The following is a 24,680-nucleotide window of genomic DNA, read 5'->3' on the forward strand; positions in this document are numbered from 1 at the left end:
ACAACAGAGGTTCTAAACTCTTTGATCATCATCTTATGTTAGTGCTTGATGAAACTATACACTAAGACCAGATTTTCATATTTTTGAATTTTTTCAAAATCCGTGGGTTTTACCCTTTATAAAATAATGAGTTTTCGGTAAATGCTCTATATACTGAAGTTTATACTCTTCACTTTTTTGGTTAAAATTTTAAACCACATTCGACATTTGAATGAATGTATTCTAATTTATATTTTATGGTATATAGAATCATTCTAATTTTTAATATTTAGTTTTAGTAAAATTTCATATACTGCCTAGATCAATGGAATTAGCATTATAAAATCTTTATTATCTAGAGAAACGGAGACTACAAAGGTTTTAAACTCTTTGAACATCATCTTATGTAGTGCTTGATGTAACTATACACTAAAACCAGATTTTTATATTTTTAAAAAAAAATTTCAAAATTCGTTGTTAATCCCTTTTAAAATAATGAGTTTGGGTAAATGTTCTATATACTGAAGTTTATACTCTTCACTTTTGTTTAAAAATTTCAAACAACATTCGACATTTGAATTAATATATTCTAAAATTATCTTTTCATGGTATTTAGGAATCATTTCTAATTTTAATATTTAGTTTATTAAAATTTCATATAGTGATTAGATTAGTGGAATTAGCATTAAAATCTTCATTATCTAGAAAAACGGAGACAACAGAGGTTCTAAACTCTTTGATCATCATCTTATGTTAGTGCTCGATGAAACTATACACTAAAACCAGATTTTCATATTTTTGAATTTTTTTTCAAAATTTGTGGGTTAATCCCTTCTAAAATAATGAGTTTTCGGTAAATGCTCTATACTGAAGTTTATACTCTTCACTTTTGTTTAAAATTTTCAAACCACATTCGACATTTGAATGAATGTATTCTAAACTATTTTTTATGGTATATATGAATTATTCTAATTTTTTAATATTTAATTTAATAAAATTTCATATACTGCCTAGATCAATGAAATCAGCATTATAAAATTATCATTATCTAGATATTTTAAGAAACTATTCAATAAAACTAGATTTTTATAGTTTTGAAATTTTTCCAAAATCTGTGGGTGATCATAGGTCGTTTTGACATATTCTTCAGCTAAATAGGTATTATCAAACATATAATTTACAATTATAATTTTCCTTGTTTCATAAATGCAAATCTTTATGTAATAAAGTAATTGTAATTTAAGAAAATATAAATTAAATCTCTCAAATATTTGCTTTTTTCCTGCAATGACTCTTCTTGTTATGATTCTGATGAGTAATTCTATGAAAGAAAGAAAAATGTGCTACATTCATGATGAAATATGAACAAAACATATTTTAATGTACAATAGTCCATTCAATGAAAAGAAAAAGTCAAATCAGCAAGTGCATCATCAAAGTTGCGGCTTGTGGAGTGCACCACGTGTGTTGTAAACGCCAGACAATTTGCCGCCGTTTGGAAGAGACGGCAATAACAAAGTTTAGCAGGAGGCGAGAGACTCTCCTTCGCTATTTTCTTGAATCATATTATAATGCAACCAAGAGCATCAACTTTTGTATATACAAATTGAACGATTCAAGACTCATTGAGTTTATCATTTTAGTTTATTTTCTTGTTTGGTGTATACTAAAATGAGGGAAGAAGCTGGGAGCTCTTCTGTTGATTCCAAAAGCAGAAGAGACGCCATCTGCAACGCCGGTGCCGGAGCCGCAGCTGGTCAGTTTTCGGTTTACCACATCTTTCTTTCGATTCTTGGTTGATTTTAGGAACTTTCTCAGGTGCAATCGCTGCGACTTTTGTTTGCCCATTGGATGTGATCAAGACAAGGTTACAGGTTCTTGGCCTTCCAGAAACGCGACGAGGTATAAAGACAATTATTATGTTTTCCTTTTGAGGATATATGAGATGGTTATACTCTTATAATCATTTGAATAAATTTGTCAGGTAGTGTGATCATTACAAGCCTAGGGAATATACTAAGGAAAGAAGGTGTTAGGGGGATGTATAGAGGCCTTTCACCAACCATCATAGCTCTCCTTCCCAATTGGGCTGTGAGTTTCCACTTGCAAATGATTAGACTTGCTCTCTTTGTTACTTATGATCATTCAAATGGCATAAGATGTCTTCATGTCTTTCCGCAGGTGTACTTCTCTGTATATGGAAAGTTGAAGGATCTGCTCCAGTCAAGTGGTCTGTGCCCACTACTCAATGCTTGCCAGTATTTTTTTTTTTTTTGCTTAGTTTTGATTTTTTTTTAATCTTGTATATTTTGTTTATATTCTTGTGATAGATGGAAAGCTAAGTATTGGTGCAAACATGGTAGCTGCTGCTGGTGCTGGAGCTTCCACATCTATTGCAACTAATCCACTTTGGGTTGTCAAAACAAGATTAATGGTTAGTTTTTTTTTTCTTTCTTTTATTGCTTTCAGTTCCATCCAGGTGAGTCTCTAATGTTTTCCCTATTTTTTTCAGACACAAGGAATGAGACCAAATGTTGTACCTTATAGAAGCATATTCTCTGCATTTAGTAGGATTTTTAAGGAAGAAGGATTCCGAGGGTTGTACAGGTCAGTATCTCCAATGAAACCTCAGCTAAAGTTTTTGAAGTATTAATATTCAGGTTATTGTTTGCTTTTTGCTAGCACAGTGGCATTTTACCTTCTTTGGTGGGAGTTAGTCATGTCGCGATCCAGTTTCCAGTGTATGAAAAGATCAAGCAATACATGGCAAGAATAGGTAAAGCAATGATCTTTACAAGTTTTGTTTGTTTCGTAATCTCACTTGCTTCTGATCATCTTTAGTTCATGTTCTCAGGTGATACAAGTGTGGACGAGTTAAGCCCTGGGGAAGTCGCGGTCGCCTCATCAATATCAAAAGTAATCGCCTCTGTATCAACGTACCCGCACGAGGTCACGTTCCCTTCCTCTGCTTCTCTCTGTTTTGCTTCTATTTCATCTTTTACACAATGCTCTTTGTAAAACATTTCAGGTTGTTAGGTCTAAGCTTCAAGAGCAAGGGCAAGTAAGAAACGTAGAGGCTAGGTATTCAGGAGTCATCGACTGCACGAAGAAGGTGTTTAGAAATGAAGGACTTCCCGGGTTTTACCGAGGCTGTGCCACCAATCTACTTAGGACAACACCTTCTGCGGTTATTACATTTACAAGCTATGAGATGATACATAGGTTTCTTGTACAAGTAGTCTTTCCAGAGAAGGAAAGTTAAAGCCATTGAAACAGATCGTTAAGTTTTTTTTTTTGGTAAAACAAAGACTCACAAACCAGTTTAATAATAACATAAGATTTGTTGCTAAGATACGAGAATTAATAAAAGGATATATATATATATATTTGTTCATATAGGAAACAAATGGTTTCCAATGTCACATAAGAGAAACAATTATACGTTATTCAGTAATGGTGCCAAGCTTAGGACGCCAAGCTCGCTTGAGAAGCCTCTTGCTGAATCCGAACCAAACCACTGACTCCAACTGTGAACTAGCAGATGCGTTTAGTTTAATAGCAGCCATGGCTGCAAGAACTTCTTCTTTTGTTTTACCCTTGGGTCTCTCCTCTTCTTCTTCTTCTTCTTCTAGAGGAGACGAAGAGACGAATAAGTCTCTCAGTTTGCGTCCAGCCACGTCCTTGTCAGCAGCCTGATGAATCACTGGCTGCTCTCGGCGGCTGGGGGATCTAAGACTCAGGAGCATCTTTAAGGTTGTCTTCTTGCGACGAAACTGTACAAGAGGACTTGTACTAGGGCTTGGACTTCGTGTGGGGCTTTGTTCAACTCCACACTGCGTCGCTAGGAACTTGAATCTTTGCAGCGTCGCCATTGGTCTTTGGTAATATTTGAAAAAAAAAAAACTTAAAGAGTTAATAGTTGTAAACTTGTAATGGTGCCTCGTTATTATAGCTGTTTCCAAGTGATAATCAAACCTTATAAATGCAAAAGAAAGTTGTTCTTTTGATTCTTTTGAAGCAGTCTTTGTTCTCGAAAGTGCGTGCTTTGAATGGAATTTTTGTGGACCTTAAGAACGTAGTTTCCAATGAAATTCCAAATGTGTCATTATTGTTGAAAAAGAAAAAGTGTTTTGTTTATTCGATTCCTTTTTCTTTCTCATGTTAGTGCTCTTTTACTTTCTTCTACTTTCTTCAATGTGCATAGAAGGAAGGGATCGTTTCCTCTGGTTTTAAAACCTTTTTGTGAGATTAAAAAGAAAAGGAAAATAATGTGAGAGATGATGAGAGCCACGTGTTTCTGGTATTAGATTAATCTTCTCAGCTTTAAAGATTCTTGTCTTGTTACTGCTTGTTAATGGAGGCAAGAGTACCTTTTGTGATCTTGGTGACTAGTAGTTAATATTTCATTTGCCATTGATTTGTATTTTGTATACACTTCTCCACGGCCCCGGCTCGTAAAAATAAAAGACTAGAGAAATTCAAAACTACCACCTAGAACACACTATTAACAGGCTTAAGCCAACTAAACTACCGAAGACTTTCAGAATTTTGGAGCCAAAATATTTAATATTTAAACAGGATCGGAGGCACATGCTTCTGCAGCTTGTACCCATGGCTTTCTCCATAAGACTGCATTTCAAGAATCGTATGGAAATAGTGGCTTTGGTTATAAGCACTTTCATAAAAAATTTGGTGTTTTAACTCTAAAACTCTAATCACAATAACTCGAAAGTGGTGATATTTGCTCCAGTAGCTTGGAGGAAAACAAATTGTTCAAATGAATCAGCTTCCCGCTAGCGCTGTGTGCCTTAAGTTCTGATTTCTCGAATCTCTCTTTTCTTGCATGTTTTGGTTCAGTTTTTCTTCTGACTATTCAAGTTTTTATCGTCACTTGTTATCCTGTTCGCTCCAAAGCAGAATGGTTTCAGGTTTCGATTGTTTTTACTTCCATGTTCTTTACCTTTTTTGCCGTGGAAGTAAGTTTAGAGTTTTTATAGCTTGTTTAACACATTTTGTAAGCCTCAATAGTTCATTTCTAAAATGATATTTACCATTTAGCAAAAAAACCTCGAAAGCGGTGTATATTACCTTTATCGGTTACATAGTTGCACTTAAGGTGTTCAGGATCCACAGAGTGTAAGAGAATGAATTTTCATCAGATGAACAAAAAGAGATTTGATTTGAGGTCCAGGAGAACACTTGGATTTTGGGCTCAAAAATTAAACAAGATGGGTCTTTGGATTAGCGCTTTATTTTAAAAACTCGGTTGGCCCAACTTAGAAACTTCTTTCCGGCTGTCAAATTGGTCGGCTCCCGTGGCAGTTCTCTCAAGAAAACATTTGTTCGTTAATCATTCTCCTATCCCAATCATAAAATATTTTTATATGCTCTCAGATTACTTTCTTGCACTTTCACTGTGCAACATGCTTGTCAACTTGATTCTACATTATTGGTCATGCATAATAATCAATCACCATCGCCATCACCATTATCATACCAAAAAATCAATATTGTATAATGATTTATACTTCATCTGAATGGTTCTTCTATACTGAGGGCTTAGGAAATTTTGTTGGTTGGGAATGGTTACTTCATGGTTGCGAATGATTACTTCACATACAGAGTTTTGATTGTATTCATGTCTAAACTAGTACTTCGTCAATTCCATTCACTTTTGTGCATACGTTGTACGTAGTACCTAGAGACAGCGTAAACATATTCAGTGCTTTAGTCCTTTAGCCAATTGATTTAATCTCAACACACACTCAGCAAAACATAATATAAAATGAATCTCACGTACAGGGTATATATTTTACATAAGTGTTACAACCCATGTTCGGAATCGCGCTAGGCGTGAGTCGGGCGGTCGACGTACGCCTAGCAAGTTATTAAAAAAACGGAGATTAATCGGGGATTACTCGGGGATTAGTTTTTAAGATTTTACTTATATGTACATGCATATACACTAAACGATGTACGTATATTGTAATAAAACACTCTAGCACAGGTGGTAATGGGGAAATAAATGGGCAAAAAGCCTGAGTTCGATTCCCATTCAATGCATCTTTTTGGTTTTTTTCTTTTTTTCTTTAAATGAAGGGCAGAGTCGTAAATTCGCTTTTGTCTTCCTCCATCTAAACCTGCGATTTTGTGCTTGCAAAAATGGCGACTTTTATGTTTTTCTCAGATCTTTCATTCCTTTCTATCATTTTTAATTCCTTTGGTTAAAATTTCATAGATCTTACTAATCTACACCCGTTTTCAACATAAAACAGAACAAAAAATAAAGTTTTTTAGCAGATCCGATTTGTCAACCGAATTGACTCTAAACTCTACGGTGAAGAGCCGCCTAACGCCTACACTCCGAGAATCCGGGCGCCTTGCCCGCGTTTTCGAACATGGGTTACAACTGATATGCTAAATATTGATCAATCATATAATTAATTATTTTTTGACAAATTTCCCTATAGTAATATAAACTCAATTCAAAGAATTAAATATTTTAGTAATCAATAATACCTAATGAGTATAATCCGTTTATCTCAATATCTTGTTACTGTTTTGTAAAATAAGTCATAAGTGTTCAATCCATTTTTATTCATTTAAATTAGTATGGTTCATAAAAGCATACTTAATCCATTACACCTATAAACGGACTGAATAGGGTCAAATCAATTAACCATTTTGGCACATTCTGCGTGTAGGGATAATGCAGCGAGTACCATCATGAGACGATAAGCGTAATTATCTGTTCAAAAATAGTAGTTTTCAATATACAAGTTGCACTAAAATCCAACTATATATACATCCCAAAAAATCCAAAATCTAGTCATGTAAGACAGTTTAAACTTTGCTTCGAATTCTTTTGTGGAGAACACACACGTTTCTATATAAGTCAAGATGAAAACGTAACCGGAACGATAAAGCCCTTCAGTAAGATTCAATCTGATGCTGCCGTCTCATATAAGAAACTGTGGCGTGCATCTTACTAATGGCTATGAATTTGGACTAACTCTATCTCCAGCTCATTCGGGTAAGAATTACATAGTAATCTAAAAATGATGCCATCTTTCAAAAAAAAAACTTATGGCTACAAATGCTACATTGTTTTCCCGCTCATTCAGGAGACACACGTGTGTGTAAATCTGTGGTGAACATGTCGTTGTTCTTACAATACGAAATTGTCTCAGACAGGGCCCACATGAGTTTCTAGCACTTTTCCGGCTTTTTTTCTTTGTTGAAAGAAACAATCTAGAAAAGTTCAGACTTTACTAAAAATATTCATATATCTCCGAAATTTGTACCTTAAAATACAATTGAGTGTAACTTCTAAATTATATGAGGAATTATTTTGCACCGTACTATATTATAAGATAAAATCTGCTATGTAGACTGTAAAGATAGCCACCACATAAATCTATGTGATGTTTCCTTTATGCATTCTCCGATAAGAAAATAAATGTATACGGGAACAAAAACAGTTGTCATATTATAATAGTTGCCACATTATATATATAGCTAATATTCTTAAACAAAAGAAATAAAAACAAAAACAAAAAGATCTACTCATTGAGGACCTCAGTGATCCTCTTCTTAACAAAGTAACCACCAACACAATTATTTTGGACGGCTTTAATCCACAAACCTTATATCAATAATTGTGTAGGAAAAGGAAAATATTATACTGTGGTAGGTGGTCCGAACTACTCATAAAATATTTATGATTTTAATTACTAGTAATAAGTAAATACAAACCCAGAAAAAAATAACAATTACCTTTTATTGTGGCGGACAGGGAGTTCAATAGTTAAATGGTAGACACAGAGAATACATCTGTCAGAGGCTGACTCATTGTGATTGATGCCTTATCTTTCCCACTTTTTCCTACGTGTGCCCCGAAAGACTCTCATGCTCATCCACTAGTCAGCTGACACGTCATCTCTACTCGGCTCTTTTTAAGGCCATCCTCATCTCTTACATTCAACCCTCTCTTCTCTTCCTTGTCTTAACAAAAAAAAACCCTAATTAGTTTTTTCTTTTTCCATTATTTCTCAGCTATGGAGGTGCCAATGATTAATAGAATTAGAGATTTCGAAGTGGGCATAAACTCAATAAACGAGCCTTCCTTTCTCTCTCGCTCCGTTGCTGTCTCCGGCATCGGAAAGCTACACCAAGCTTACGGTTTCTGGAAATGGGGAGCTTTGATCATTGCATTTTTAGCTTATTTCACGAATTTCATTACAAGACTCAATAGTTTAGTCGTTAGGTTAAGAAGAAAAATAGATGTCTCAATCTCTTCCCCAACTCTTTTCGATGATTACGACAGCGACTACTCCGATGTTTCTTGTCCTTCCTCGGCTTCTTCAGACGACGAAGATGAAGAAGACGAGGAAGATAAAGATGAGGAAGACGTTGACTCGATTTATGATCGAGGATGGGTCAACGGGAGCTTCCGCGCGAGAGGATCTGCTCAGGGGCAAAACGATAATTTCGCATGTTTCAAAGGTAGCTTCGGAGATTTGTTCACGTGGCCTGATCTCGGCGGCGGAGTCGTGAACCTATGGGATCATTTAGATATCAACGGCGGCGAGGAGGAGGGAGATGGTGAGAATGTGGTGGCGTCGTTTCTCAGGAACTGCGGTGGCTCCTTCTCCTCAGCCGCTTCGCCGTCGTCGTTTTTTCTGACGGCGGAGAGGAGAGGCGGCGACGCCGTCAAAGTGGAGGCGTGCGATCCGCGCGCGGGGTTTCGGATGCCGGCGCTGCTGGCGGAGTGGAGGCAGCCGGGGAGGTTTCTCGGGAATGTGATCGGAGTCGAAGTCGGCGGCGTGGAGAAGATATATGTCAGGGATGATGTGAGCGGGAAGATCGCCGTGGGAGATCTGAGGAGGTTTAACGGTGCGTTGACGGACTTGACGGATGCGGACGGCTGTGATACTTGGTGGGACGCTGACGTCGTTATCGGGGGGTGATTGCGATTTGAGAAGATGCGTTAATGATTAGTGATTTGATTTGTGACGGTTGCGTCTATAAATGATTCAAAACGCGAAAATGAAATAAAAAAATGAGAACGACGAACGTTTTGTAAATAATTTGTCTGTTTCCTTCTCTTCAGTGTTTATTTTAAGTTTTGAATAAATCAACCTCAGATGTAGTGACTTTAGACAAAAGTAAAAAAAAAAATGGTTTTAAAAATTCGTGTGTTTGGTTTGGTCGGTTACTTCGCTGGGAGTGAGTGGCTCAATTATGCGAAGCTGGCCATGTGGCCGGTTGATTTACGAGTTTCTAAAGAGTTCTGGAATTAATAATGATTACGAGGTTAAAATGCAGTCTAGGGAAGAAACCACAATGGTTAAAAATCAATTTCGAAGATAATGTCCTGAAAAATATGGCTAGGACGTTCGGACTGGTGTAACACATATAGCTGAAAAAATGGTAGAAAATATTACTCATTTCATTCCTAAAAGATAGTTGTTCTAGAGAAAAAATTTGTTTCAAAAAGATAGTTGTTTTATATTTTCAATACAATTTTTGTCAATTAATAATGAAAAATTGTAAAGTTCAAAAACATTTATTGTAATATGTAAAATCTTATTGGTTTAAAAGTATAGAAAATATAAAATTACAAAAAACGATGTATTTATAGTTAAATTTTAATATGTTTTATTAAAAAGTGTGAAAATTCTAAAACAATTATCTTTTAAAAATAGAGGGAGTACTAATTTTATGAATTAAAAGCAACTTTGATAAAGAAGCATATATAGTTAGTTTACAAAAAATAAAATAAAGAAGCATATATTTTGTTGTTTTCGATGAGAAAAATATACACAAGAAGTCGGGACAAAACAAGAAGAAGAAACATACATGTGGGAAAACATTTTAAGATAATTAATAACTATCACTTTCCTACTTTTTCTACTAAACAACTAATATGATGGGAACTTTAAAAACTTAAGGTCAGTAACCTTTTCTAGATTACTTTCTTTTAACTTGGGGTATCCGGACCGAAACGCAGACTAATTCTCAAGAGGAAGTGTAACCCACAGATAGATTCTCTTTCTAAATTTTCAAATGGGTCGAAAACATGGTCTATATCCGCGTAGCCACAAGTCAGGGTAATCTGAGTGACAACGGATTCAAATTCAGACCCCTTAAGAATCCTGGAACACCATGTACCACCCGACCATTTTTGGAATACATGTTCTTTAACGTATGTGGAATACATTCTTATACTCTCTCTATTTTTTGGTATGATGTTTTAGCATAAATACACAATTAAGAAAAAATTACTTTTATTAAAAGTACTTAACTACAACAAAAATAATATTAAAATTTCGCATAATTTTTATCGATTGCTTTAATAGTTTTATATAAAAAATTTCAAAACATCACATAAACCGAAACAAAAATATCTTTTAAAATATCATTAAAAAAAAAGGGAGTATCAAAATATATGTTTTTGTATTTTGAGGAACATAAAGTAAGTCATCTCAGTCCACAAATTTATGTTTATCCATGAATCATTAAGTATAGACAGGAAAAAAAATACACAAGCCTTTAAAGAAAAAGATATATAATACCTCTGAAGCATAAAGTTAGAAAATTAAAACCAGAACAAATGCAAGAAGGAAGTGGGAAACCCATGCATCAAGACGCCATGATACTTCCTGTTTTGATCCCTCAGATTCGGACATGAACTGATTACAGGCCAATTAGCAATTATTGAATTGAGATGGTTTCTCAAAGTCAATATGAGAAGCCACATGTTTGGTGCTAGTAGACGTCGAGTCTCTATGCATTTCATGTGGAGATGGAGGGTCTCTTGTGAACTATGTTTAGTCTTAGTACAAGAAGAGAATACCATCAGTTAGAAATTAAGATAGATTGTGCAGATTTTCTGAAGATGATCAATGATCCAATGGATTGGCCTTCTTTCAAGTTGAAACTGTTTTTTTGTGTTTAAACATCAATTTGAGATTTTTTAAATTTTTTTTTTAAATTTCTCAGAGTTAAAATGTCTATAAAGATTTTTCTGGGAAAAAAAACGCATAACCGAATTTATTGTTATGCACTTTATGTATTTGTACTTGTGTATTTTTATATTGTATACATATATTTAAGAGATAATTTGCTGTATATACATAAAAACAACCAAAATTAAGAAACTACTCTAAACACATGGAAACCCGTAGCTTCTATAGCAATTTATACATAAAATATTTCTTTTACCTCTGCCCCAACTCTCACCATGTTTCTCTTTCTTTTCCGACACCATCTCTACCATCAATCTCTTTCTCTCTTTTTAGTTGTTATTGAAAAACTTCTTCTCAAATAAATCAGTAGTCTTCTTCTTCTCCTTAATCATCATTTACGCCATTTCATGCATCAATCATATGCTAATCTCCTCTTCCTCCTCCTCCTTTCCTCTTTCTCCTCCTCTGTTCTTCATTGTCACCATCACCATCACATCGGAACAGTAATATTTGAAGTCATATGTATATCAATTAATCATAGATTCAAAGAAAACCAAGCTTCCAAACATGAGTTCTGGACATCAATTTTGATCACGGTTAGAGACTTTTTTCTCTAGTTTATGTATCTCTCATGTAATCTTTCAAACTGAAAATCAATGAATGAATTAGGGATTGTTATATAAGTTACATAGATAACAATTAAGTTAGAACGGTAACCTATTTTGTAGCATCTAATAAATTATGTATAAGCTAATTCCAGTTATTTTGAGCATCTCACCAGCTGGTTTAAATGCGTCTAACATGTTCGATAACATCTAACTAAAAACATAGATGCTAATGTCAACTATTTAGAAAAATCTAACAAACTTTGTATCATATGAACAAAACTATTTTGTAAAAACTTCCAATGCTATATAAGTTGTTAGTGGATAACTTGTTTATTATAAAAATATACTTATCATGTAGCACTAGCAATTATCTCAATGTAATATGTTATTTACCATGTAAAAAAATATGGCATATGTAAATTTTAGCTTACTTATGATATCATAATGATTAACCGCGAGAAATATAGTATTTAAACAGATAATGGTTAATTTATTTTGATAATCTATTTTGTAGCATTTAACAAAACATATATAGCTACTCAGGCTATTTATAAACATCATACTCACAGATTTTGAAAAGTGTTATCATATTTTGTAACAGTTAAAAAAATATGTATCAATTAATTAATACAATATGTTATGTGGAAATTTACAATCATGTATCAGACCATAGTTTTTTGGAAACATATATCATCATTTTCAAATTACAGTTTTATGAATATGATCTCAATGAATAAGAGTTACTAATAGTTGCAGGAATTGAGAATCCGCAGAGAAAAGAGAAAACACGCAATAGATAAATAAAGATAAAGTTAGTAAGGTAACATTTTCAACATCTGCTAAAAGCAAAAACATTTTTTGTAACTGTTAAGAATATAAGTTAGATAGACAAAGATAAAGTTAGTGAGGTAACTTTTTTAACATCTACCAACGAATTTCTTATCAGCTATCAGTAATTATTTTTAGTATCTTACCACCTATTTTAAAAATGAATCTTGTTTTGTTAACTTCTAACCAAATATGAACCAGCCAATGGCGGTATATTCTATAGAAATTTACAGCCATGAATCATATCACCAAAATTAATTTGTAACAAAGAAATTTTAAGGAAAAGCTTTAACAACTAAGCAAATATGTATCTGCTCAGAAAACTTAATATGTAATATCTAATCAAACATTTACCAGTTAACATAAATCTCGTTATGTTACAATGGACCGTTGTCGACTTCGAAAGTTACATGTCCCTGGCAGATCTCCGGAAAAATATTGTCATACTCCGGTTGGGAACTGATTATCTCCGTAAGACTGTTTCGCAGTTCTATAATCGGATCTTGATTCATGTATATGCATGACGGTAACATATAGTCACTTATTTAACTGAAAACAAATGTTTTATCTTTAATTTTACATATGTGATATAGAAAAAAAATAGGGATTTTAAGAAGAATCAAGAAAGAGAATAAGAGAAGAAATGTTATTGTCTCGAGAAAAGATTTCGAAGCAGAGAGAAAAGGAAGCAAAGAAGAGACAAGAGAGACAGGAAGAAAATAGTTTGGTCAGAAAAAAATAGTTTGGACAGGGTTAATTTTTGGATTTAGAAAAGTCAACAGTGCATAGGGTATTTAGCTAATTATGACATTTTCTCTGTATATGTGGCCTAATTTCTCTATATTTAACTAGTTTAATTTGTTTTTATGTATTTATGTTTTTTATATGATATGAATATATGTAACTAGTTTAATTTTTTTATGTGTTTGTGTATTTTATATTATATAAATATATTTTTAACTTCTTATATATACATGTATTTTTGTGTATACCAATTTAATTTAGTTTATATCTAATTTTGAAATAACTATGATTTTGTTTTTTTGAAATAGTCATAGTTAAATAGTATTTGAATTGTGGTTAACACAGCCATGAAAACTGTCGTGCCTAAATAGTTATGATTAGCTACGATTTCTAGCTATAAATCTTTTTTGATCGAAAATAGTTGCTGGCTGTTATATAACTATCATTTTTACCTGTATAGTCACGGTTTTATTTTATATATCAAAATTTTCTAGTATACAATTTCCAATATTTATATGGCGGATTTCACTGATATTTCATCAACATTTATTCTTACAATTTGGATTGCATTGCTCTTAAATGATATAGTTTGTTTAGACATATACGGCGTAAGATTCTTGCACTCTTAAAAAAAAAAAAAAATTCTTGCATTCTTGAATAGATGTAGTTCTGGAGCTCTGGTTCAAAAATGTAGTAACAGAAATTGTCACACGTAAATCATGTGGTGGTCTAAGTTGTAAAGTAGTTCCTACTGAAACTATTGCCACATGGGTTTGATTCACATTAAGAGAAGATATTTATAATGTTTGGGTTCCCCTTAAAGAGGTGCAAATATATTAATTTTACCCAAAAATAATTATCTACTAAGATTAATTCTTATTTGAAAAATATCAAAAATATTAGAATCTTGAGTTTCTCGTAATAATGTTCGAAAATTGGATGTTTTACGTATCCCTATATACTAAAGCACAAGTCATCTAACTAATCAAAATTTGACATTTGGCATAGATTTTAAAAATTCCAAAAATGTTTTACAAAATCTAAAAATTTAAAATATCACGTTCAAAAACTAAAATAACTGCAAAGATTATCACCAGCACACGTTCAATAATGAAACTTCCCATCATGTTGACTCTCTCATCTCTTATATAACTTCCGATCATTATTTGCCTCTATTTTCTGTGTCTTCTTCTTTTTTCTTTGAGTATTGCAAAGCAGATCGCCAAAAATTTATGATTCATCTTTTCTTTTCGCAAAAAGTATTCTATGGTTCTTTCTGCATAATTTAAAGTGAAGATATTTCTGTTTTGTAGCTTAACTTATCACAGGAAGGAAAAGAACTCCATTGTCATAAATTTGGTGTTATTATCACAAACCAGAAGTTATTTTCAAAGTGAAAAGGTACTCTTCTGGATAGAAAATGTATACATATTTCTATTTAAAGCTATTATTTCTAAAAATCTGTCTCAAGAGATGTAACTCAGTTTTGTAGACATTTCTTATATGGCAGAGAGATATGATTTAAATTTCTGTCAAACAGAAAATGACTAAACTCAAAAGAAAACTTAAAAATGTGTGTGTGTAACTCCTATTTACGTCACATGAAATTATGTGAAACTCTATGAGCAGATTCTAATTATTTTCTAAGTATTCATGTAAACATTTTTTTACAGTTTGTTTGATTTACTAATTTGCCAGTGATATTTTGTGCAGATATATATATTTCATATATGAAAATGCGTATACAGATAAGTATTTATTTAAGAGATTTAATCGCATTTTACCTCCATTTAAAAATGAAACACGTTCTGTAAAGTCTTCTTTTTTTTCTTTAACAACAGCTCTGTAAAAGTCTATACATAATGCATTACATTAAACAACTAATGTTACTCCACGACATCCAATTTAATAACCAGACTAAATATATCTTTAATTGTTCTTTATTTATTGATAAAAAATATTAATACCAACCATTCCATGGATAATATATATATATATATATATATACTTTCTACAATAATGCTTATTTGCTAGCGTTAAACTAAATATGTGACATTTCATTGATTGTTTTTTGGTAAAATTAATTTTTAGTGGGTTTTTAATCTTTATATTGAGTTTTAGACCAATAACAACCTTGCTAATATCTATGAATATAGGGGGTTTATCTTATTTTTGAGTCATTGCAATTTTGTGCTCATATAATTTGAAAGATAATGATATTGACCCATGCGTAGCATGGATGGTAAAACTAGTAATATAATATTCCACAATTTTGGTAAACTGAATTAGAAATGGGATGAAAACGATGGTCAACAATACGACCACATGTTAAGGTTTTAATTAGTTAACATTTATATTATAAATTTTCTTGGTTTATGAATAATAGCATTCAAAATAAAACAAAATAAGCTAGATATAAAGAACATGGGTAGTACTGCTATGTTATTTTCCACAGTATTTTACATGAAAATCATCAGGGAAGATTAATTTTAAAATTGTGATCATACAACATTTATTTGCGACTTCATCGATGTTGCTCTTGTACCAGAAAAAATCGTAATGGGCTATTATTATATGGCATTCACATGGTTCGCGATTTGTTTTTTTTTTCGGAGACGAATCTCAGATCGATGGGGTGAAAAATCGTGCTCGCAACATGCCCGTTTTTATTCTCAGTATTCTGTAATTCTCGAGTCATTATGATTAATTACACCCAACGAAGAACAAAAACATAAGAGCTTATTACAATGAATACACAACCTTTGCCTTTGCTTGCTTAGCTAATGCCTCTAACGCGATATCAACCGCATCTGGTAAGTCATAGTTGGTAGCGTTCGGGTGCGCATAAGTCATTTTCGGGATCATTTCAATAACAGCTTCCCTCATTTGAACCACCTCATTCTCCGATATCCTCGAGAGTTCTTGTTCTATTAGAGTACTGTTCTTCTCGTCCATAAACACTGAGTAACTCCTTTTGTTGTCAGGAAGATACCACATGTATTGTGTATACATAGTGTGTGGTGAAAAGAAAACCGGTATGCACCCGGCTAACATTGCATCGAATGTTGACCTACGTGTGAACGAGTCACCTGGTGCTTGTAGGCAAAACCGTGACCGAGCCATCACTCCTAATACCGTCATCGGATCGTGGCACCTACATTAATTGACCAAATAATTAAGTTTAATATTCTAGTAACATTTTCTAATGACACAATATAAATGAATACATGTACAAAACACTTCGAATACAGTTGCACAACTTATTTTCCTATTGAATACTCCCTTTGTTTTTTAAAGATAGATGTTTTAGAAAAATAAATTGTTTCACAAAGATGTATTTTTTATGTTTTCTATACAAAAATTGCAAATTTCAATAAAATTGATTGAATTTATTGAAAGACTATTGGTTAAAATGTATTGGAATTTAATAATTTCTAAAAATGATGTATAGTTAATGTGTTTTCTTAATATGTGTGAAAACATCAAAACATACATCTTTAAAAAACAGAGGGAGTAATTGACATAGCTAACCAATGAAAACGTAACGTAATAAAGTAACCGTTCGTGGCAGTCGTTGTCATTTGTAAATACAAATTATGTTGAAATTGATGATTATGGTCCCCGTCAATATTGAAATCGAGGTCCAGGGTAATAAATAATAGAGCCAATTGTCAAATTTACAGAAGTAGAAAATGGAAAGAAAAAAGGCATCTAACCTGGACCCTCCACTTTCACACTTGAGAAGCTCACAACGGCTTGAGCCAGCGCATGTTCTGATCAGCTCGTCTCTAATGGCTGCTTTCTCCAAGCCCTTTCTCGGACCACCGACAAAACTAAACAAGTGTGGTCTCTCAACACTTCTCATCTTTTCTTGCCACGTCCCCATCTCCGCTGACGTGTACGGGTGAAAATACGAAGGATACGGTATACCCAACTGGTTGTCACCGTCCCACGGTTGCCTCTCCACAGTCAGTACCGACATGTTTCTGACGCGTGGCATTTGCATGAGTATGTTTGCACCAAAGTCAGGGCTTGCTTCGTCACTAGATCGCATGAAATCCCAAGCTGTTCTCCCAAATGCCAAGAAATGATCTCGACCGTTGCTTCTCCGCCAACATCTTTGACCACTTATATAGTCAACTAATCTAACGGCTAGCTCGTCACGCTTCGTTAGGTTGTATTCGCGGAACACGCTTGATGCGTAGAGCCCACCGTAAAAAGGAATGTAGAAAATGTCCGCATTGTTTGGCTCCCACGTGCGGCACGGATGGTTTTCAACACGTGCGTGGAAAATCATCTCGGCTATGAACTGGTGCGTAGCGAACCATGTTTTGCTGTCGCCGCCGCCCCGATGGAGAGGTTGGCCGAGACCGTTGTTGGCCACGTGAGGACACATGTCGGTGTAGATGTTTAAGTGTCGGCAGTTTTGGAGGAGGTTGGTGTTAAACTCCTTGGGAAGATCGTAGACATAGACGGTGAAGTTTTGGTTGCACGTGCGCGGGAGTGATGAGGCTGTGAATGATGTTGTTTGTGGTGGAGAAGTGAATGGGGATAGGAGAATCAAGAAGATGAGACAAATGGAGCAGAAGAGAAGAAGTGTGGGGATTGTTAGCTTAAGGGTTTCTCTGTTTTTGGAGTATTTTTTCTCTTTCTCCTCCTTCTCTGGCCAGAGATCGATCTTGACATGCTTCTTGTTGTAAGCCATAGCAATTGAAGAGGAAGAGAGAGGAGAGGTGGAAATGACTAAGTAGACGTTAAATAGTGAAAGAAATTAAGGGCGTTACTTTGACGGTGGAACATGTAATCCGGGATGATTATATTAAATGAAGAGTGATAAGGAAATAAAGCTCTCAAACATATAACATTTTTGTATGCTGTCCTGCATTATTCACGGATATAATGGGCTTGACTATATATGTGTTAAATTAAATAATAATAATGAAATTATTATGACAGTCGAATGATTTAATAGCGAAAATAGAGGAATAAATACTTTATTCACATAGTTATTGTTTTCTTGTTCACATTCACACTAATTGTATAAGGCCAAAGTTTTGGTTTAGTTTTGAATAGTTTTAGTTCTTATTTTACGAAAACACCGCCAAATCTTGATTGATGTCTTAAATAGTAAAAAGTATTGTATATCATTCACCAGTAATAATATTTCAACAATAGTATTTGTTATTGTGGCAAATACCATTTTTCTACAAGCAACTGATAAGAAAGTTTGCTGGGTATCAAATTCTAGAAATCTCAAATGGTGGTTGACGAAGACAAATACAAAGAAATTCAATTGGTGTATAAGGACATTACATCTGTAAACTATCTAATAATAAATTGGGAAACGAATATTGCTGACAAGATACCATGTTTTCGGACCACTCTCCTTGTGTCATCAACACTGCTTGCCCCCTCCCCTCCTCTGGCACAAAACCCTTTAAATTCTTCAACCATCTATTCTCCCTCCTATTTTTTATCCCTTCGGTTGAGGCAAGTTGGATTCTGGCCGGAAGCAGAGCATCGGATCTATCTTCACTAGGCGCAAAACTAAAGAGCCTTAAATGGCCTCTCAAATCTCTCCATCATGATAATTTTTCTGATATTCAAAAACGAATGAGTGAGGTTAACGGTTTGCTGAAATCTGTGCAGGTTCAGGCTATGGCGTATCCTATTACTACCTTGTTCCAAGAGGAAAGAGATCTCCAGGATAAATATAACTTCCTTCGAGGGATCGAAGAGTCGTTCTTTCATCAGAAATCATGTGTAAATTGGCTAAGGCTTGGTGATTTTAACACGCCATTCTATCAAAGCGTTGCTATGGCGAGAGCCTCAAAGAACTCTATCAGGTCCATTACACTAGCGAATGGCACTGTCATCACTGACCCTGACCTCATAAGTCACACTGCCATCTCTCACTTCCAGAGTATACTTGCTCCCGACGTGTTGTCTCCAATCAGCCCCTCGATCCTCTGGTTGAGAGATTTGCACTCTCTCTCTTGCTCTGAACATGACCGACACCTGATGTCTACGGTACCGGTCCAGGCGGAAATTGCAAACATCCTAAAGAAGTTAAACCCCAGCAAAGCACCAGGTCCTGATGGATACTCCCCGGGATTTTTTAAAGCAGCGTGGCCTATCGTGGGTGATGAAGTGCTCCTCTCCATCTCTAATTTTTTTGTAACAGCTTTCATGCCGCGATCAACAAATGCTACCCTGCTAACACTGGTCCCAAAGAAGCCCGGAGCCACTGGTATCACTGACTACAGGCCGATATCCTGTTGTAATACCACGTACAAGACTATCTCTAGGCTTCTCGTCAAACGTCTAAAGCCAATCCTGCCTCGAGTCATTTTACCCAACCAAACCGCTTTTGTTCAGGGAAGACTCTTGATAGAGAATACTTTGCTTGCTTCTGAAATTGTGCAGGGCTACCATAGAAAAGGAGGGGAAAAGAGGATAACTCTCAAAGTGGACATTGCGAAAGCATTCGACACAGTGAGGTGGGAGTTTCTCTTCAACTGTCTGCGTAGCTTCAACGTCCCTGAGGTCTACATTCGCTGGCTGGAAGGTTGTGTCTGCACCCCGTCATACTCTGTTGCATTTAATGGCTCCATGTATGGTTACTTCAAGGGAAAGAGAGGGCTCAGACAAGGGGATCCACTGTCGCCTTATCTGTTTGTCTTGGTCATGAACTGCCTCTCCATGGCCCTAGACAGAGCGGCTTCTCAAGGGCAATTTCATTACCATCCTCGCTGCGGAAAGTCAAAACTGACCCATCTCTCTTTTGCAGATGACCTCCTCATTTTCTCAGATGGCTCCATCTCCTCTGTCCTAGCAATTCTAGCAGTACTAAGAGACTTCGAAGCAAGATCGGGGTTAGCTGTGAGCATTCAAAAAACGTGTTACTTTGCTGCAGGTATGTCGGATGCAGACTTGGAAGAACTGAACCGTCTCTCGGGCTTATCACCGGGGGTTTTTCCCATCCGCTACCTGTAAGTTCCACTACATTCTAAGAAGCTCTCTGTACTCCAATGCGCACCACTCCTCCAAGCCATAAAATCAAAGCTTCGCCTCTGGACAGTCCGTAGCTTATCTTATGCAGGCAGGCTCCAGCTCATTACATATGTCATCAATGGGATCACCAACTTCTGGTCCAGCTCTTTTATAATACCGAAGACAGTAATTAAAGAGATCGACTCCCTCTGCTCAAAATTCCTTTGGAAGGGTGATATAACTGCTCATGCATCTGCGAAGTTATCTTGGGACTCTTGCTGTTTTTCAAAAGATGAAGGTGGGCTGGGACTCCGAAATATTGAGGTATGGAACACGGCCTGCGCTGTGAAAATGGTTTGGCTCCTGTTTTTTGCATCAAACTCTATCTGGGCTACTTGGTTTATAGCAGAAATTTTCGAAGGGAACCTCCAAGCGTTTTGGGTGATAAATACAAAGCAAAAGCACTCTTGGCTTGTAAACAAGCTACTGGACTTGCGGCCCACTGTATTCCCATGGATTAAGCAGAGAATTGGCAATGGGAAAACTTGTTACTTCTGGACGGGAAATTGGTCCCACTTCGGTGCAATGACTACTTACCTCCACACCTCTGTTACTAGACGATTTCCTATCGCTAGGGATGCAACACTTGCTGAGCTTTGGGAGAACAATGCATGGGTTTTGCCAAACGCTAGATCGGAGAGCAAGGTACTGGTTATCTCTTTCCTCTCCACTCTTTTGCTTACTGATGCTACTGACTCTGTTGACTGGTTACCTGGTGGCGTTATGCGCCAAAAATTCTCTACCGGAGAAATTTACAACCTCTTGAAGCCTCACCCCTCAAAGGTCACTTGGCACAAGGAGGTCTGGTTTTCGGTTGGTATCTCTAAGCACAAGTTCCTCACATGGCTAATGGTACTTAATCGTTGTCCTACCCGGAATAGGATCTCAGCTGGGGACTCCAAACTGATCCTCATTACCTGTTCTGTAATGGTTCTGCTGAATCAATTAATCACTGTTTTTTCAGCTGTAATTTTACTTGGTCTATCTGGATAGAGGTGGCTGCAAACTGCGGCTTTCAAACGCCAAGGTACTGGAACCTGCTACTGGATCGTCTGGCTGGAAATTTCACAAACAGGTATCACAAAGCGCTAACTTTCTTGGCATGGCAAGCAACCCTTTATGTGTTATGGACTGAGCGTAATAATAGGCTGCATAGATCACATTTCACTTCAGCAGATGGATTGGTCAGACTGATAAAGCGCACTATAAAAAATAGGATTTCTAGCCTGCGACAGAAGAGACCTGTGTACTCCTCCTCCCTTCTTCAACTATGGTTCTCTGGATAAAGTTTTCACCCTCTCTGTGTAGAGTTATAACTATGTTATTTTGTTTATGTTAAAGACCACTTGGTCTACTGTGTTTGATCACTGTAAAATCTTTTCATTCTCATGCCTTAAATAGAATATCTTTTGTCAAAAAAAAAAATGTTAAGGGAAATTATCAAGACAAAAGAAAACAAAATAATTGTGCACCCTAGAATATTACATGCATTACAAATTGACTTCTGGATTCAAGGTTTCCAATGAAATTAGATATTTAAAAACAACAATATTACATGCATTAAAAATTTGGAAATAAAATAATATTTTGGCATCTGATCAAATCAATATCTGATTTTTAATTGCCTGTATTTTCTTTTTTCTTTTTGGCATAATTGCCTGTATTTTGAACAGTTTTCACTAGACTGTTCAATATGGCAAAACCGAACCGAACCGAAATAGACAATGTGGTTTGGATTTGGTATATACCATATAAATCGAATGTATGTAATTTTCTAAAAACTGTAAGATTTGGATATGGTTTGGTATATAACCGATAAAACCGAATAAACCGAATAAAACCGATCAAAAATAGAAACATGTAAATATGTATATATTTTATAACAACGTATGAAAATCATAAGTTAATTTATTTGCTAATAACTATTACCATATTTTTACAGTAATAAAAGAAGTCATGATTTGTTAAACATTTGAAGTATAATTAAATAACAATTCATCGCAATCGATGCTTCTTATTTTTTAGTCTTTTTTTGATATTTTTGCTTTATTTTAGCATTGACTAAATTGAAATAAAGATTATAAATTTGATGGACAACAATTAGTAGAAATTCTTCACAACTTTTTTAATCTATAAATGAACAGAGATTCGTGTTCAATCGAAGAAACATGAATTTGATGAACGGTAAATTTGGAAGAATAGAAAAACTTTCTTTAGTGCTTCGTCCTGTTTTGTTTTTAGTTTTTTTTACTTTTATTCAAAATTTTGAGTTTTGATTTTAATTCTAGATTTGATTATTTTATTAGATGGTATAAGCGTTTTTTATTTTTTTGTTTTTTTATTTAAACATATAATATTTTTTAATAAATGATTGTGTTGACAACATGACTCTAAAATTCATATAATATGATCACAAAATAAAAAAATTATGTTTTTGGTATAAAACCGAATAAACCGAAAATCGATAGTATATAAATCGAACCGAACCGAAGTAAATATGGATTTAAAATGGTAGTTGTATTTTACTAACCGAAATACCGAAAAACCGAAAAAACCGAACCGAAACCGAACCGATATTCGAATTGAACACCCCTAGTTTTCAGGCATTATATGGAAGTTTTTTTGGCGTTTCTGTCATCCAGAAATAAGAATGCACTTTTCTTCATAGATATGATAGCTTTTCCATAAAGCCCATCCTTCGGAGTCCAAAGTTCGAGGCTTTAGAAATGGGGCCTTGTTATTTTAGAAGATATTAATAAAGCCTATCCTTCATGAATCATATTATGCTATGTTTATGAAGCAAACTATGTATTATTTCATGTATCCAAACTATATTGGTTGTTCATTTCGAGTATGAATCATTGTTTTATTGATAATAATTAATTACCTATACCTATGATATTTTGTGTGACCTAACTAATCATATCAAGAAAATGAAAATGTTTTATTTAAGAGTTTCTTTATTTAATTAGGCGTGAGAAGTTTCTCTTTGAAGAAAGTTACTGCAATCATAATTACCAAACTTGATTTGTATCTTTTAAGATACATTAGTTTCTCTTTGCGAAGGCTTAAAAGATTAAGTTTGGTAATTATGATCATAATTACCAAACTTGAAGAAAGTTTCAATTACTGCATAATTACCATTGTATTTTCCAATCTTTTAAGTTTGTTCTATAAACATCTCCAACATCATTCTATTTTCCAATCTAAAATAAAATTTAAAGTAAAAGTGTTACAATGGTGTTCTATAATAAAGTAAAAAATGAGTTTACTCTATGTATAGAGTAAGTTTTTTTTGTTCATCATTTTATTTTTCACTCTAAGATAGAATATTATTAAAGTATATCACAATTCTATTTTGAAATAAAAAATAAAGTAAATCATTAGAGATGGTATAATGATTCACTTTATGATATAGAGTTATTGATAATATAGTGAAATATAAAAAAATATTATCTTTTAATCTATTTTTAGAATAAAAAGCAATATTACTCTATATTCTACTTTATTATAGAGTAAACTATTGTAACAAGTCTAATTCTATAATAGTGTTATTTTAGAGTGAAATATAAAAGAAATTATAGAATACCATTAGAGACAGCTATTATATACTTCCTTTCTCTCGCACATATTCCTTACGATCCAAATGTTACCCATAAGCATCTTAAAAAAGTCAACAAGTATACTACCTATTGGTTTACCATTTAAGTAATTTCGTTATGGTGCATGATCAGGAAGCAGCATTGCTTCGGTGCAAACTTCTGGAACACAGTAATCTTATCTAACTGTTTTTTCTGTCTTGCAAGATCAGACAGCTAGTGTATGAAGACAACGAGCATGCATGTTGTTACACTAAAAGGAGATAAGAAAATGATTATGAATATATTTGTAAATATTAATTGTAATTAGAAAACTCATGTTCGGATTTAGTATTTATGTATGTTAATGAATTAATTCGATTTGACCAAAAAAATGAATTAATTCGATTGTATAAAATTATTTTAATATTTCATAAATTTTGTAATACTTCAATAATTAAATATGTAATCATTTTGTATTTAGATTAATTAAAAAATGTAATAAAATAGCAAGAAGAGTATTGTTACAAAACTCTTTGTAGCCATTTACTGTTGTAGCTTTTTTTTTTTTTTTTGATAAACCATTTACTGTTGTAGCTAGAGTTTGATATATGGTAAATTATGATTAATATAGTTAGAAATATATTCGTAGCTATGGGGTGGAAGGATAGCTATAATTAACCATGTTTGGACGATAGTTATTATAAACTCATAACTACAAAAATATTTGTGGCTCGACGTAGCTATTGATCAAATAGCTACATATTTTTGGTCATATCAACAATTAACTTCAGTTAATTCTTGTAGTGTACAGTGTAACCAAGACGATCAAAATGTTTTATTTAATTCCTTGTTCCAGAAAAAATGTGTACACCTAATAATTTACTTCTTTTTCATCTATTGTATGGTATTGCTATATA

General features: G+C 34.2%; 4 protein-coding genes across 4 annotated transcripts; 2 read left to right on the plus strand and 2 right to left on the minus strand.

The window, feature by feature from the left end:
- Positions 1 to 1,394: 1,394 nt before the first annotated feature.
- LOC108827107 (nicotinamide adenine dinucleotide transporter 2, mitochondrial-like) lies at positions 1,395 to 3,241 on the plus strand. Its single transcript, XM_018600464.2, has 9 exons — positions 1,395 to 1,735; positions 1,798 to 1,881; positions 1,964 to 2,070; positions 2,161 to 2,209; positions 2,310 to 2,413; positions 2,492 to 2,586; positions 2,667 to 2,755; positions 2,834 to 2,928; positions 3,008 to 3,241. Exons 1-9 carry the CDS (start codon positions 1,651 to 1,653, stop codon positions 3,239 to 3,241), a joined length of 942 nt encoding a protein of 313 aa, XP_018455966.1. The 5' UTR covers positions 1,395 to 1,650.
- Positions 3,242 to 3,339: 98 nt separating this feature from the next.
- LOC108827108 (uncharacterized) lies at positions 3,340 to 4,000 on the minus strand. The gene has a single exon (XM_018600465.2). The coding sequence runs from the start codon at positions 3,849 to 3,851 to the stop codon at positions 3,423 to 3,425; it is 429 nt and encodes a 142-aa protein (XP_018455967.2). The 5' UTR covers positions 3,852 to 4,000; the 3' UTR covers positions 3,340 to 3,422.
- A 3,975-nt stretch (positions 4,001 to 7,975) lies between these two features.
- Positions 7,976 to 9,171, plus strand: LOC108824410 (uncharacterized). The gene has a single exon (XM_018597829.2). The coding sequence runs from the start codon at positions 8,037 to 8,039 to the stop codon at positions 8,946 to 8,948; it is 912 nt and encodes a 303-aa protein (XP_018453331.1). The 5' UTR covers positions 7,976 to 8,036; the 3' UTR covers positions 8,949 to 9,171.
- Positions 9,172 to 15,772: 6,601 nt separating this feature from the next.
- LOC108823356 (probable xyloglucan galactosyltransferase GT17) lies at positions 15,773 to 17,999 on the minus strand. Its single transcript, XM_018596538.2, has 2 exons — positions 16,846 to 17,999; positions 15,773 to 16,283 (listed from the first exon to the last, which is right to left on the minus strand). Exons 1-2 carry the CDS (start codon positions 17,832 to 17,834, stop codon positions 15,872 to 15,874), a joined length of 1,401 nt encoding a protein of 466 aa, XP_018452040.2. The 5' UTR covers positions 17,835 to 17,999; the 3' UTR covers positions 15,773 to 15,871.
- Positions 18,000 to 24,680: the final 6,681 nt, after the last annotated feature.

This window comes from Raphanus sativus, chromosome 9 (genome assembly GCF_000801105.2).
Source record: "Raphanus sativus cultivar WK10039 chromosome 9, ASM80110v3, whole genome shotgun sequence".
NCBI lineage: Eukaryota > Viridiplantae > Streptophyta > Magnoliopsida > Brassicales > Brassicaceae > Raphanus > Raphanus sativus.

Coding starts and splice junctions, on each gene's coding strand:
- LOC108827107 (XM_018600464.2), top strand. CDS start 1,651: ATGAGGGAAGAAGCTGGGAGCTCTTCTGTTGATTCCAAAAGCAGAAGA. Junction 2,071..2,160: donor CTCTCCTTCCCAATTGGGCT/GTGAGTTTCCAC, acceptor GTCTTTCCGCAG/GTGTACTTCTCTGTATATGG. Junction 2,756..2,833: donor GCAATACATGGCAAGAATAG/GTAAAGCAATGA, acceptor TCATGTTCTCAG/GTGATACAAGTGTGGACGAG.
- LOC108827108 (XM_018600465.2), bottom strand. CDS start 3,851: ATGGCGACGCTGCAAAGATTCAAGTTCCTAGCGACGCAGTGTGGAGTT.
- LOC108824410 (XM_018597829.2), top strand. CDS start 8,037: ATGGAGGTGCCAATGATTAATAGAATTAGAGATTTCGAAGTGGGCATA.
- LOC108823356 (XM_018596538.2), bottom strand. CDS start 17,834: ATGGCTTACAACAAGAAGCATGTCAAGATCGATCTCTGGCCAGAGAAG. Junction 16,284..16,845: donor TGTGAAAGTGGAGGGTCCAG/GTTAGATGCCTT, acceptor CAATTAATGTAG/GTGCCACGATCCGATGACGG.